The 13,178-nt window shown below is 49.0% G+C and overlaps 1 protein-coding gene across 1 annotated transcript in view; it reads left to right on the top strand.

Moving 5' to 3' along the window:
• LOC141091140 (serotransferrin-B-like) overlaps nucleotides 1-13,178 on the top strand; it is a 72,149-nt gene that overhangs the window by 42,775 nt on the left and 16,196 nt on the right. Inside the window, exon 14 of the mRNA XM_073576539.1 lies at nucleotides 6,155-6,219. Within this exon, the coding sequence (XP_073432640.1) occupies nucleotides 6,155-6,219 (65 nt within the window). The remainder of the gene's footprint in view (nucleotides 1-6,154; nucleotides 6,220-13,178) is intronic.

The following is a 13,178-nucleotide window of genomic DNA, read 5'->3' as shown; positions in this document are numbered from 1 at the left end:
TGTCTGACCCTCAACCCAGGGTTTTTGCTAAAGGTGCAAATGCCTGAGCCTCCAGCCTCTCCTTATCTCCTGCTCAGCCCTAAGCTGAACCCTCCACCCTCCACCCAGTGAGTTGTCAAACCACCAAAACCCACACAGTAATGACAGACAGGGAGAACTCAAACCACACCGCGCCGCAAACACACAGGACAATACTATAATGTGAACAGGGCAAAACAAAGTACAAATATAGGAAGGCGAAAAGGTAACAACGGATCATACAACACCAGATATGAATTTCTCTCTCCAACACCTCCACTCCAGACCGGAACCACTTGGCACAAAACACAAGCTATAATCGGCGACGCCCACAGGCCAGCACGACTATTTAAAGACCGTGGGCGTGACCAAACATCCCACCTGATTTCCAGCTAGATTAACCCCAGATAACCTGAGTAAAATCAAGCCGGCGCCACTGAGGCTATAGTGGACGGAGATGGAACTACCGCTGCCTGCTGGACGCTGTGGTGTGAACAGCGTCCGACATGACAGTACCCCATCTTCTACGAGGGACCCCAGGGCCCTCAAGACTCATAGGACCCGGCTTGTCCGGATGACGGCGGTGAAAGGAACTGACCAGCCGATCCGCATGTATGTCCGAGGCTGGTACCCAAGACCTCTCCTCCGGACCATACCCCCGCCAGTGCACCAAATACTGAAGAGTACGGCGCAGTACTCGAGAGTCCACCACCTTGGAGACTTCAAACTCTAAATCGCCATCCACCATGACTGGAGGTGGCATCGGCGTCGTGTCCACAGAGCCTACCACCTTTTTCAATAAAGACCTGTGAAACACGTTGTGTATCTTGTATACCGCAGGAAGCTCCAACCGATAAGCAACCGGGTTTATGATGGCAGCAATCTTAAAAGGGCAAATAAACCTTGGACCCAATTTCAATGATGGAATTTTGAGTTTTATGTTTTTAGTAGCTAACCACACCCAATCACCCTCACACAGGTCCGGACCTGGCACGCGTCTAGAGTCAGCCACACGTTTGTATCTTGCACTCATGCTCAGCAATCGCTGTTTCACACTATTCCAGACCGATGATAGTTGAACTCCTAACCGGTCCTCCTCTGGGACGCCCCCAGAGCCCCCCTGACGCAAGGTACAAAATTGAGGATGGTGCCCATAAACACAAAAGAACGGAGACTCTCCCGATGATTCTTGGCGGTGATTATTTAATGCGAACTCGGCCAAGGGAAGGAACGTCGACCACTCCTCTTGGTTGTCAGACACAAAACATCGCAAATACTGCTCCAGATTTTGATTCATGCGCTCAGTTTGACCATTTGACTGCGGATGAAACGCCGACGAATGAGACAACTTGATCCCCAATCGTGAGCAAAAAGCTTTCCAAAACTTCGCCACAAACTGGGTACCCCTATCAGACACTATGTCCGACGGAACTCCGTGCAGTCTGACCACCTCCTGCACAAAGACCTGAGCCAACGTCTTCGCGTTGGGCAAGGAAGGCAACGACACAAAATGCACCATCTTCGAAAATCGATCAACCACCACCAGGATGACTGTGTTCCCCGCCGAGGCAGGCAAGTCTGTGATAAAGTCCATGGAGATTTCTGTCCATGGCCTACTAGGTATCCCCAGAGGCTGTAGCGTGCCAGCAGGACAGGTTCTGGGCGACTTGGCCCTGGCGCACGTGATGCAAGCTGTCACGTAGGAAACCACATCCTGCCGGATTTTTGGCCACCAGAAGCGGCGCGATACCAGTTCCAAGGTGCCCCTAACCCCTGGATGACCGGCCAGGACCGAGTCGTGGTGTTCCCCCAACACTTTAAGACGAAGATGAAGGGGTACGAATGACTTATTAGCGGGAAGTCCTGGTGGTACCTCCTCCTGGGCCTCGGCAATCTCCGCCTCTACCTCAGTCGTGAGAGCCGAAACCACTACACCTTCCTGGAGGATGGGTACCGGCTCTTCCCGAGGTTCTCCCCCCGGAAAACACCTGGACAAGGCATCCGCCTTGGTGTTTTTCGCCCCAGGACGGTAAGTCACCAGAAAGTTAAAACGTGTAAAAAACAATGCCCAGCGAGCCTGCCTGGGAGACAGACGCTTGGCCGACTCCAGATAGAGCAGGTTTTTATGGTCGGTGATGACTGTGACCTGGTGGGCCGCCCCCTCCAAGAAGTGTCGCCATTCCTCAAAAGCCAATTTGATGGCCAACAACTCCCTGTTGCCGATGTCGTAATTCCGTTCGGCCGGCGACAGCTTCTTGGAGAAGTAGGCGCATGGACGCAAATTGCTCAAGGACGAGCCCTGTGACAGTACTGCCCCCACTCCCACCTCAGACGCATCGACCTCCACCGTAAAAGGTTTAGATACGTCCGGTTGCACCAGAATGGGGGCTGAAGCAAAACGGTTCTTCAGAAGCTCAAATGCACGCACCGCATCCTCAGACCAGATAGCGAGATTGGTACCTTTTTTCGTCATGTCCGTGAGCGGTTTGGCTATAGTAGAGAAATTCTTAATAAACTTCCTATAATAGTTGGCAAACCCAAGGAACCGCTGGAGCGCTTTTAGATTACCAGGCCGTTCCCATCGCAGCACCGCTTGCACCTTCGCGGCATCCATTTTAAACCCTGCGGCGGACACAATATATCCCAAAAAAGGCAACTCTTGAACAAAAAACACGCATTTTTCAAGCTTAGCATAGAGCTTATTCTCACGGAGCAGCTGTAACACCTGCCTGACATGCTCTAAATGAGTGTCCTGGTCGCTCGAATAAATAAGGATATCATCCAGGTACACAATCACAAATTTCCCCAGCACATGAGCAAATACATCATTTATGAAATGTTGGAACACAGCAGGCGCGGTTGTCAACCCAAATGGCATAACTAGGCTTTCAAAATGACCCTCAGGGGTATTAAATGCCGTCTTCCACTCATCCCCCTGACGGACCCTTATGAGGTTATATGCCCCCTGAGGTCAAGTTTGGAAAACCACTTCGCACCAGCCACCTGGTTGAACAAATCAGGGATCAGAGGGTAGGGATCACGGACCATAATCTGGTTTAACTCCTGGAAATCCAGACACGGGCGTAACCCCCCATCTTTTTTCTTAATGAAGAAAAACCCCGCTGCTACAGGTGAGGATGAAGGCCAGATGTGCCCTTTACTTAAACTCTCTGCAATGTAGTCCTTAAGAGCTTGTCTCTCCGGACCATAAATACTAAACATCCTCGCCTTTGGCAATTTAGCCCCGGGTTTTAACCTAATTTGACAGTCATAGGCTCGATGTGGAGGTAGTTCTGAGCAACCCCTCTCAGAGAATACATCCGCAAAATCCAGCAATGCCTCCGGAAGGCTGGGCTTCACGGCGGACACACATGTGGCCAAGCAATTTTCCTGGCAGAAACTGCTCCACTGGACTATGTCCTGGGTTCTCCAGTCAATCACCGGGTTGTGCTTAGACAACCATGGGAAACCCAGGACTATTTGTGCTGGGAGATTATTGAGTACCTTACATGTAACCCACTCAGAATGTAGGACCCCAATGTGGAGTTTAACCTCAGCTACAAACTCGGTAATCTCCCCCTGTGGGAGGGGAGCGGCATTAATGGTAACCACGCGAATAGGTTGAGGGAGTTTTTCGATCTTGAAACCTGCCATGCGTGCAAACTCCTCATCCATGAGATTGGTGGCTGAACCGCTATCCACAAACACTGATATTGGTAGCTCTCTGCCCGCAATAATAACCCTGGCAGGGAGCATACATTGAGATACCATCATGGAGGATATGCATACGCTCAGTTGGGCCTCCTCCATACCCTCTGAGCTTACCAGTTTTCCGCCGGTGCGACTTTCTTTGGTAGCACAGGACAAGCATTTACATAATGATCTCTTTTACCACAGTAAAAACATGCTCCATGCTTCCTGAACCCAGGAACGCGACGCTGCACATGTGATACCCCAGCGATTTGCATAGGTTCCGTGGGCTCATCTGCAGCAACCACACTGGCACCCCTGCTTTCCCCCAGAGGCAGCGTCTCCTGCGCCCCTTGACGCAAACGGCGATCAATACGAATAACGAAACTCATGGCAGATTCTAACGATGCAGGAGTCTCATACATCAGGAGGGCCTGTTTAACTCTTTCTGAGACCCCATGAATAAACTGACTCCGCAGCGCTGGGTCGTTCCACTGTGTGTCTACTGCCCAACGGCGAAATTCTGAACAATAGTCTTCCGCCATACGTTCCCCCTGACGGAGGGCGCGGATTTTAGATTCTGCTAAAGCCAATCTGTCGGGGTCATCATAAATGAGCCCGAGTGCTGAAAAAACATTCTCAACCGAATGAAACATAGCAGAGTCGGCTGGTAAGGAAAACGCCCATGCTTGGGGGTCCCCACTCAGTAATGATAACACCAGACCCACCCGCTGAGCCTCATTACCTGAGGAGAACGGGCGCATGCGAAAGTATAACTTGCAGGCCTCCCGAAAGATGACAAATTTGCTGCGTTCCCCAGAAAATCGTTCAGGCAGCGGAATCTTAGGCTCTGCACCTGCACCAGCAGAAGCCGCTTGTACATTAGCTACAACCAGGCCCTGCTGCTGAACTGCCCCCTTCAACTCGGTGACCTGTACGGACAGCGCCGCCAACTGGCGGTTTATGGAAGTCATGGAATCCATGGAAAAATGTTGGGCCGATTATAATGTTATGCGAGGCTTAGGTCGAAGGAGGCTGACAAAACCCGGGCCCCTGCGGAGTCCCTCAAACTAGGGAAAACCCTGTCTGACCCTCAACCCAGGGTTTTTGCTAAAGGTGCAAATGCCTGAGCCTCCAGCCTCTCCTTATCTCCTGCTCAGCCCTAAGCTGAACCCTCCACCCTCCACCCAGTGAGTTGTCAAACCACCAAAACCCACACAGTAATGACAGACAGGGAGAACTCAAACCACACTGCGCCGCAAACACACAGGACAATACTATAATGTGAACAGGGCAAAACAAAGCACAAATATAGGAAGGCGAAAAGGTAACAACGGATCATACGACACCAGATATGAATTTCTCTCTCCAACACCTCCACTCCAGACCGGAACCACTTGGCACAAAACACAAGCTATAATCGACGACGCCCACAGGCCAGCACGACTATTTAAAGACCGTGGGCGTGACCAAACATCCCACCTGATTTCCAGCTAGATTAACCCCAGATAACCTGAGTAAAATCAAGCCGGCGCCACTGAGGCTATAGTGGACGGAGATGGAACTACTGCTGCCTGCCGGACGCTGTGGTGTGAACAGCGTCCGACATGACACTTGTCTGTCTGCAGAACAAAAGGATTGGGTGATTGAATTCCAACCGCCCATTCCTTATCCCCACTGACATAATCTGTTGTGAGAAAGCCTGGAGCCCCCATTCATACACATGATGGTCCACCGATCCCACAGAAATTGGCCAGTTCAGACATCCTTTATCGATTGTGTATAGTGGAAGATAGAATAGAAGCAATTGCTGCAAAATCATTTATAAGTATAACCCTTACCCAGAGTTGGACTGGCCCACCAGAGAACCCTCCAGTGGGCTCTGGCTTCTCCTTCAGGAGGGTTCATAGTGCAAACCTTGCAGTTGCTATGGGGCTCATCAGTGTGGGAGGAAGGTGAGCCTCCGGAATCAAATCCTCCGAAGGGCCCAATGTTCTTCAGCCTGACACTGCCCTTACCTGATCCCCACCACCCCAAAACTAAACTTGGCACACAGTGGGTGGCAACTCATTATACCAGTGATTATCAAACTTATTACCAGATGACAACCATGGGCCATTCTTGAAGAACTCCTAATTTTGTGCCTGCCTCAAAAAATGTTGGTGTTAGGGTCAGGAATTATTGTCTAACGCCTAATTTAGCTTATATTAATTAACTACTTTGCAACTTCAAACATGCAGAGATCAGTTTGCTTTCCCCTAGCTTTATGACAATAGGCGTGCCTAGGGGTCATGTTGCTCCATTAGTTTACAGTATAAAGACTTATAAATGAGTGAATTATGAGTGAATGAGCTCTTTTGATGCTGGTATTATGTGGTACTAATGTATAAATAGCAATAATAGATTAATGTACTGTAAATGCAGAATAAACTTTTCTTATTATTAGGTGTCTTGTTGAAAAAGGAGATGTGGCTTTTGTGAAGCACACCACAGTAGCTGAGAATACAGACGGTAAGAAAGTATTGTAGTTCCTCTGATATATTGCTATAAAGCTTATATTTAACATTATTCCTCCCATATTCAATTCTTTCCCTACTGAGATCATTTTTTGTATTGGTTCCTCCAAAAGCCTGGTATCTACTAATATAGCTTTCACAATGTCATCATTTTACCTCTTTAAGCACCTGAAAAGCAAATCTGATTCAACATACAGCCACAAGTAGTGTTAGGCGATACCACCCGATACTGAAAAATATCGTATCGGAATGGATCGGCCGATCTAAAAAAAGTATCGGGTATCGCCGATTCCGATCCCGGAAGTCCCATTCAAGTCAATGGAACAGAAATATCGGAATTAAAAAAAACCCTTTCTTTCCCTGTTGGTTAATTCTACATGGAGAAAAACAACTAATAATAATGTAGAATGTATTGTGGGAGGTGTAGGAGACATTAAAGCCATAGAGCTTTAGCCCAATCAAATGGAATAGCAGGATTTTTTTTTTTTTTAAAGACGTTCGTAGTTACAAAGATATTGGCTATGTTAAAGTCTTCAATTTTTTGTCAGATATGTACAGTCATATGTAAAAGTTTGGGCACCCCTATTAATGTTAACCTTTTTTCTTTATAACAATTTTGGTTTTTGCAACAGCTATTTCAGTTTTATATATCTAATAACTGATGGACTCAGTTATATTTCTGGATTCAAATGAGGTTTATTGTACTAACAGAAAATGTGCAATCTGCATTTAAACAAAATTTGACCGGTGCAAAAGTATGGGCACCCTTATCATTTTCTTGATTTGAACACTCCTAACTACTTTTTACTGACTTCCTGAAGCACTAAATTGGTTTTGTAACCTCATTGAGCTTTGAACTTCATAGCCAGGTGTATCAAATAATGAGAAAAGGTATTTAAAGTGACCACTTGCAAGTAGTTCTCCTATTTGATTCTCCTATGAAGAGTGGCATCATGGGCTCCTCAAAACAACTCTCAAATGATCTGAAAACAAAGATTATTCCAAATAGCTTTTCAGGGGAAGGATACAAAAAGTTGTCTCAGAGATTTAACCTGTCAGTTTCCACTGTGAGGAACATAGTAAGGAAATGGAAGAACACAGGTACAGATCTTGTTAAGCCCAGAAGTGGCAGGCCAAGAAAAATATCAGAAAGGCAGAGAAGAAGAATGGTGAGAACAGTCAAGGACAATCCACAGACCACCTCCAAAGACCTGCAGCATCATCTTGCTGCAGATGGTGTCACTGTGCATCGGTCAACAATACAGCGCATGCATAACGTCTTTTTGTATGACCAAACAACTCAATCTTTGTTTCATCAGTCCACAGGACCTTCTTCCAAAATGTAACTGGCTTGTCCAAATGTGCTTTTGCATACCTCAGGCGACTCTGTTTGTGGCGTGCTTGCAGAAACGGCTTCTTTCGCATCACTCTCCCATACAGCTTCTCCTTGTGCAAAGTGCGCTGTATTGTTGACCGATGCACAGTGACACCATCTGCAGCAAGATGATGCTGCAGGTCTTTGGAGGTGGTCTGTGGATTGTCCTTGACTGTTCTCACCATTCTTCTTCTCTGCCTTTCTGATATTTTTCTTGGCCTGCCACTTCTGGGCTTAACAAGAACTGTACCTGTGTTCTTCCATTTCCTTACTATGTTCCTCACAGTGGAAACTGACAGGTTAAATCTCTGAACAACTTTTTGTATCCTTCCCCTGAAAAGCTATGTTGAATAATCTTTGTTTTCAGATCATTTGAGAGTTGTTTTGAGGAGCCCATGATGCCACTCTTTATAGGAGAATCAAATAGGAGAACTACTTGCAAGTGGCCACCTTAAATACCTTTTCTTATGATTTGATACACCTGGCTATGAAGATCAAAGCTCAATGAGGTTACAAAACCAATTTAGTGCTTCAGGAAGTCAGTAAAAAGTAGTTAGGAGTGTTCAAATCAAGAAAATGATAAGGGTGCCCATACTTTTGCACCGGTCAAATTTTGTTTAAATGCAGATTGCACATTTTCTGTTAGTACAATAAACCTCATTTGAATCCAGAAATATAACTGAGTCCATCAGTTATTAGATATATGAAACTGAAATACCTGTTGCAAAAACCAAAATTGTTCTAAAGAAAAAAGGTTAACATTAATAGGGGTGCCCAAACTTTTACATATGACTGTATGTTTCACTACTTCCATGCTCTTCACCTTCTTTTTTACTTGTCCCACACTTTCTCCTTCATCATCTTCAGCAGCAGCAGTATCTTCTTCTTCTTCTTTTATTCTTCTTCTTTTATTCTTCTTCTTTTATTCATCTTCATATTCTACTTCTTCATCTTCTTCCTATTCTTCTTCATCATATTCTTATTTGTGTCAGGCATTCCTGTAGTTGTTATCTATAAAAGTTTGAAGATTACACCTTCCGTTGTTCAGCCTGTCACAAAAGATTTACAACAGGATTTGTCCGCGTTCAGGTTGGCCTGCAGCAGCAGGTCTTTTCCAGGGGCACCACGAGGAGGAACGGACTAACCCCCATACACTGCTTAGTCTTCTTCTGCTTATAAATTAGATAATATCAATTGCTCTGATTTTTAGTCTTATGCTTTATGTTCTTCAGCTTTTGGTTTTTATGCTTCTTGGTCTTCTGTCTCTTGTTGTTCTGCATCTTGGTGGTTGTCTTCCTGTTCTTTGTCCTCTTGGTCATCTTCTTCAGGGACATCTTTTAGGTATTCTTCTGTGTGGTCTTCAGGGTCATTGTCAGGGAGATCCAGAGTGAGAATCAAAAACCATTTCCACAAGCTTGAACTTGGAAAAGTAGCAGAAGGTACAAGAAGGCTGAGGAACTGCCGAGAACCAGCTGACGGTACTGGAACCCGGAGGGGCAGCAGAATGAACAAGAGCCAATGGCACAACCGTGGACCAGCTGACGGTGCTGGAACACGGTTACTAAGCAGGAGGTACCTGTGCTCCAAAGCACTACCAAGGACCAGCAGACGTTGCTGGAACTCGGATACCAAGAAGGAGGCACCTAGGCCAAAGGCACTGCCGAGAACCAGCTGACGGTGCTGGAACCCGGATGGGTAGCAGAAGCTGCAAGAGCAAATGACACTAGCGAGGACCAGCTGATGGTGCTGGAACCCGGTGGGGCAGCAGAAGGAACAAGAGCCAATGGGAGAACTGTGGACCAGCTGACGGTGCTGTAACACGCTTTCTAAGCAGGAGGTACCTGTGCTACAAAGCACTACCAAGGACCAGGAGACGTTGCTGGAACTCGGATACCAAGAAGGAGGCACCTAGGCCAAAGGCTCTGCCGAGAAACAGCTGACGGTGCTGGAACCCGGATGGGTAGCAGAAGGTACCCAGGAAAAAAAAAAGTTGCAAGGCCGTGAGCCGGCCGCAGTTACCGAAACCCACAGTCCTACAGGGAGTGCTTGTTGCTTGTCCTATTGGCACTACGGAACCAGCCTTTATTACCAGAACCCGCAGCCCACATAGGAAGCACCGAAACTGCAGGCACCATAGACTCAGCTAACCCGACCGCAACACGACAGGACAACGTATTGGTGGCAAAGTGACGTTGACACTACCCGGAAACAGCAGGCGTGCTGGAACCAGGCAGGGCAGGAGGGAGTGCCGTGCCAAAGACACTTCCGAGAACCAGCTGACAGTGCTGGAACCCGGATGGGTAGCATTAGCTACAAGAGTCAATGGAACTACCGAGAACCAGCTGACGGTGCTGTAACCCGGAGGGGCAGCAGAAGGAACAAGAGCCAATGGCACAACCGTGGACCAGCTGACGGTGCTGGAACATGGTTACTAAGCAGGAGGTACCTGTGCTCCAAAGTACTACCAAGGACCAGCAGATGTTAGTGGAACTCGGATACCGACAAGGAGGCACCTAGGCCAAAGGCTCTGCCGGGAACCAGCTGACGTTGCTGAAACCCGGATGGGTAGCAGAAGGTACCCATGAAAAACAAAGTTGCAAGGCCGCGAGCCGGCCGCAGTTACCGAAACCCACAGTCCTACAGGGAGTGCTTTTCCTATTGGCACTATGGAACCAGCCTTTGTTACCAGAACCCGCAGTCCACATAGGAAGCACTGAAACTGCAGGCACCATAGACTCGGCTAACCCGACCGCAACACGACAGGACAACGTATCAGTGGCAAAGTGACGTTGACACTACCCGGAAACAGCAGGCGTGCTGTAACCAAGCTGGGCTGGAGGGAGTACCCGTGCCAAAGACACTGCCGAGAACCAGCTGACGGTGCTGGAACCCGGAGGGGCAGCAAAAGGAACAAGAGCCAATGGCACAACCGTGGACCAGCTGACGGTGCTGGAACACGGTTTCTAAGCAGGAGGTACCTGTGCTAAAAAGCACTACCAAGGACCAGCAGACGTTGCTTGAACTCGGATACCGACAAGGAGGCACCTCAGCCAAAGGCACTGCCGAGAACCAGCTGACGGTGCTGGAACCCGGATGGGTAGCAGAAGGTACCCATGAAAAAAAAAGTTGCAAGGCTGCGAGCCGGCCGCAGTTACCGAAACCCACAGTCCTACAGGGAGTGCTTGTCCTATTGGCACTATGGAACCAGCCTTTCTTACCAGAACCCGCAGCCCACATAGGAAGCACTGAAACTGCAGGCACCATAGACTCGGCTAACCTGACCGCAACACGACAAGACAACGTATCAGTGGCAAAGTGACGTTGACACTACCCGGAAACAGCAGGCGTGCTGTAACCAGGCTGGGCAGGAGGGAGTACCCGTGCCAAAGACACTGCCGAAAACCAGCTGACGGTGCTGGAACCCAGAGGGGCAGCAAAAGGAACAAGAGCCAATGGCAGAACCGTGGACCAGCTGACGGTGCTGGAACACGGTTTCTAAGCAGGAGGTACCGGTGCTAAAAAGGACTACCAAGGACCAGCAGACACTGCTTGAACTCTGATACCGACAAGGAGGCACCTCAGCCAAAGGCACTGCCAAGAACCAGCTGACGGTGCTGGAACCCGGATGGGTAGCAGAAGGTACCCATGAAAAACAAAGTTGCAAGGCCGCGAGCCGGCCGCACTTACCAAAACCCACAGTCCTACAGGGAGTGCTTGTCCTATTGGCACTATGGAACCAGCCTTTCTTACCAGAACCCGCAGCCCACATAGGAAGCACTGAAACTGCAGGCACCATAGACTCGGCTAACCTGACCGCAACACGACAAGACAACGTATCAGTGGCAAAGTGACGTTGACACTACCCGGAAACAGCAGGCGTGCTGTAACCAGGCTGGGCAGGAGGGAGTACCCGTGCCAAAGACACTGCCGAAAACCAGCTGACGGTGCTGGAACCCAGAGGGGCAGCAAAAGGAACAAGAGCCAATGGCAGAACCGTGGACCAGCTGACGGTGCTGGAACACGGTTTCTAAGCAGGAGGTACCGGTGCTAAAAAGGACTACCAAGGACCAGCAGACGCTGCTTGAACTCTGATACCGACAAGGAGGCACCTCAGCCAAAGGCACTGCCAAGAACCAGCTGACGGTGCTGGAACCCGGATGGGTAGCAGAAGGTACCCATGAAAAACAAAGTTGCAAGGCCGCGAGCCGGCCGCACTTACCAAAACCCACAGTCCTACAGGGAGTGCTTGTCCTATTGGCACTATGGAACCAGCCTTTGTTACCAGAACCTGCAGCGCACATAGGAAGCACTGAAACTGCAGGCACCATAGACTCGGCTAACCCGACCGCAACACGACAGGACAACGTATCAGTGGCAAAGTGACGTTGACACTACCCGGAAACAGCAGGCGTGCTGTAACCAGGCTGGGCAGGAGGGAGTACCCGTGCCAAAGACACTACCGAGAACCAGCTGACGGTGCTGGAACCCGGAGGGGCAGCAAAAGGAACAAGAGCCAATGGCACAACCGTGGACCAGCTGACGGTGCTGGAACACGGTTTCTAAGCAGGAGGTAACTGTGCTAAAAAGCACTACCAAGGACCAGCAGACGTTGCTGGAACTCGGATACCAAGAAGGAGGCACCTAGGCCAAAGGCTCTGCTGAGAAACAGCTGACGGTGCTGAAACCCGGCTGGGCAGGAGGGAGTAGCCGTGGCAAACACACTTCTGAGCAGCAACATGCGATGTTGAAGCCCAGGGATCAATCATGCAGCAGGCTGAGGCCAACTTGGAGCGAGTTTTATATTGGTTGTACACAACTACTGATTGTAACCGTGCTCCACTTTGGCCTCTGGCTCTACTGTCTCTAGTATTTCCCCTGGCCTCCAACCATGGCAGTTTCTGCTCTGCAGAGTTGTCTGCACAATCCACACTTGTTCCTGTGTTACTGGGGCTCAGTCACGTCAGTTGATCCCCTGATGTGTGTCCGGCAATGTCTCCTGCTCTGTCCCCATTCCCATTAATAGTTGTGGGAATGTGGACAGAGCAGGACACCTTGCCGGACACACATCAGAGCAGTGACTGGCGGGGTTGCAGGCCAGGGGAAATACTAGAGACAGTACAGCCAGAGGCCTAATTGGACCACGGTTAAAAGTCAGTAGTAGTGTGATGTTGGAGGCAGCAGGAGACTTTGCCATCCACACAGCAGGGGAACAGCTGGTGTTAGTGAACCCCACAGACACAGGAGCGAGTGTTTCTATATGCGCGAACGGCACTTCCAAGCTACAACTGGCTGTGTTGAAGCCCAGGATCAATGCTCCGAGCAGGCTGTGGCCTACATGGAGCAAGTGGAAAATAACATGTAGTGTGATGTTGGAGGCAGCAGGAGACTTTGCCATCCGCACAGCAGGGGAACAGCTGGCATTACTGAACCCCACTAACACAGGAGCTAGTGTGTGTTTCTCTGTTATCTGTTAAGATGGCACTCCTCAACACCAACTGGCATTGTTGGAGCCCAGGATGAGGCATGGAGTTGGCTGAGGCCAACTTGCAGCAGGTTTTATAGAAGTTGTAGACTACTAC

Source organism: Dendrobates tinctorius, unplaced genomic scaffold, assembly GCF_039654945.1.
Source record: "Dendrobates tinctorius isolate UK_male_01 unplaced genomic scaffold, ASM3965494v1 ptg000049l, whole genome shotgun sequence".
In the NCBI taxonomy this organism is placed as follows: domain Eukaryota; kingdom Metazoa; phylum Chordata; class Amphibia; order Anura; family Dendrobatidae; genus Dendrobates; species Dendrobates tinctorius.
The sequence above is the reverse complement of the archived record's forward strand: the minus strand, read 5'-3'. Positions and strand labels throughout refer to the sequence as shown.